Source organism: Hipposideros armiger, unplaced genomic scaffold (genome assembly GCF_001890085.2).
Source record: "Hipposideros armiger isolate ML-2016 unplaced genomic scaffold, ASM189008v1 scaffold_443, whole genome shotgun sequence".
Taxonomy (NCBI): domain Eukaryota; kingdom Metazoa; phylum Chordata; class Mammalia; order Chiroptera; family Hipposideridae; genus Hipposideros; species Hipposideros armiger.
The window spans coordinates 706,863-708,984 of NW_017731793.1; the positions used below are offsets into that span (position 1 = coordinate 706,863).

Here is a 2,122-nt window from a genome sequence, read left to right on the forward strand (position 1 = left end):
TTTTCCACATTCCGGGCATTCGTAGGGCTTCTCCCCGGTGTGGATGATCTGATGTCTGAGGAGGTGCGAGCTCTGGCTGAAGGCCTTCCCACACTCACAGCACTCGTAGGGCTTCTCCCCAGTGTGAATCACCAGGTGTCTGAGGAGGTGTGAGCTCTGGCTGAAGGCCTTCCCACATTCCCGGCACGCATAGGGTTTTGCGGGTTGTGCAGTTCTGTGAGGCTCATTAGGTCCTAAGTCCCCGCTGCCCACTATCTCACAATTGTGTTTACTGAGTTCTTCTCCACCATGGATTAACTGACACATACTAAGGTCTGATTTCTGGAGAAAGGTTTGGCCAAATATTTCATCATCTTGGGGTCTGTTTACTGGGAGGATACTCTGATGTTGAACAGGGCTTGAGCACAGGCTGAAATTTCCCTCATAATCATCATGTTCTTCGTTTTGCTCCCCAAGAGGGATCTCCTTGTAGATAACAGCCATTTGCTCTAAACCTCTTTCCTGAAGAAAAGAGTCCCCCAGGTCCTCCTCTGAGAAAAGTTCTTGCTGCATCTCTAACCCATCTTCAAACACAAAGGTCTCACCAAGCTTGGATGCTGGGGGAACCTCCATTGTGGATCTAGTATTATCCCCAATGACTGTATTTCTTGAAAAAATGTTCTTCTTTGGGACACACTTACTGTTCTCACAATCTGAAAAGAAAACAAGGGACACTGTCAAGCCAGCAAGTCAAGCACCTAGTATGTGCTTCCTTCCTGTGCCAGAATCTATGGTAGATATAACAAAATAAGCGTAAGATACAATCTTGCCCTTGAGATGATCCCCACTAGTTAGAGACAATTTTAGTTTATCAGAAACTGCAAAAACACAGAGAGAAAGACAGAATCAAGCACCACAGCATGGTGTCTAGACTCCTAAGGCTGAGGGTGTTCAGAAAGGTGGGCTAGAACAGGAAGTGGAGCCATATGGAAAAGGGGCAATACTCCAGTTACTGGAGTAAGTTGGGAATGGGGGGTTATTGGAAAAGAAAGAGAGCTCACACTTTCCTCATATACTAGGTTAGTCGCACCCCCTCCAGGTAGCTGGGTGCCCCAGACAGAACCCTGGAAGTCAGCCTAGACCTTCTCCTTCTCACCCACAGGTCCTGTCCTGTTCCTTTCCTGAGGCTTTACTGAAGGGGTCTCTGCTGCCATTCTGCAGCTCAGTCCTCAGTGTGACTCGCAAAGACTATTTTATTATTTTATATTTTTTAGATTTTTTTATTGGGGTATTGCGGAAGGGGAACAGTGTTGGGGAACTGGGGAACGGGAACAGCCAAGTTGTTGTCCTTCAATTTTAGCTGTGGAGGGAGCAGCTAGCTCAGCTCCAAGTCCAGTCGCCATCCAGCCACCCGCCGGCAGTTCACAGCCGCTCAGCTCAAGGTGCCGTGTTCGTGTTCAATCTTAGTTGCGGGTGGGCATAGCCCACAATCCCATGCAGAAGTCCAACCAGCAACCTTGTTAGGAGCACGTGCTCTCTCCAGCTGAGCCATCCTGCCACCTGTTGGCAGCTCAGCAGCAGCTCAACTTGGGCACAGCTCACTGGCCCATNGAGCTCTGGCTGAAGGCCTTCCCACACTTATGGCATTTGTATGGTTTCTCGCCGGTGTGGGTCTTCCGATGTTCGATGAGGTTAGAGCTCTGGCTGAAGGCCTTCCCACACTCTTCACATTTGTATGGTTTCTTCCCAGTGTGAATCCTCTGGTGCCTAATGAGGTGGGACCTGTGACAAAAGGCTTTCCCGCAGAGATCACACTCGTGAGGTTTCTTTAGGGTGTGGATTTTCCGATGCTGACTCAGGCCTGAACTCTGGTTGAAGGATTTCCCACATTCCTTACATTGATAAGGTTTCTCTCCGGTATGAATTCTCTCGTGTTTTCTGAGACTCGAGCTCCGACTGAAATCTTTCCCGCATTCTCTACACTCATAAGGCCTCTTCCCAGTGTGGGTTTTCTGATGTTGCGTGAGGGCCGAGCTCTGGCGAAAAGCTTTTCCACATTCCGGGCATTCGTAGGGCTTCTCCCCGGTGTGGATGATCTGATGTCTGAGGAGGTGCGAGCTCTGGCTGAAGGCCTTCCCACACT

At 49.5% G+C, this 2,122-nt stretch overlaps 2 protein-coding genes across 3 annotated transcripts in view; both read right to left on the reverse strand.

Annotated features, from left to right (window-relative positions):
* The window catches only part of ZNF70 (zinc finger protein 70), an 18,657-nt gene that overhangs the window by 11,649 nt on the left and 4,886 nt on the right, over positions 1 to 2,122 (reverse strand). The window contains exon 3 of the mRNA XM_019665397.1: positions 1,634 to 2,120. Coding sequence (XP_019520942.1) covers positions 1,634 to 2,120 — 487 coding nt within the window. The remainder of the gene's footprint in view (positions 1 to 1,633; positions 2,121 to 2,122) is intronic.
* Positions 607 to 2,122, reverse strand: part of VPREB3 (V-set pre-B cell surrogate light chain 3) — an 8,125-nt gene continuing 6,609 nt past the window's right edge. For both annotated transcript variants that reach the window (XM_019665458.1, XM_019665457.1), the window contains exon 3: positions 607 to 692. The gene's annotated coding sequence lies outside the window, so the exon portion shown is untranslated. The remainder of the gene's footprint in view (positions 693 to 2,122) is intronic.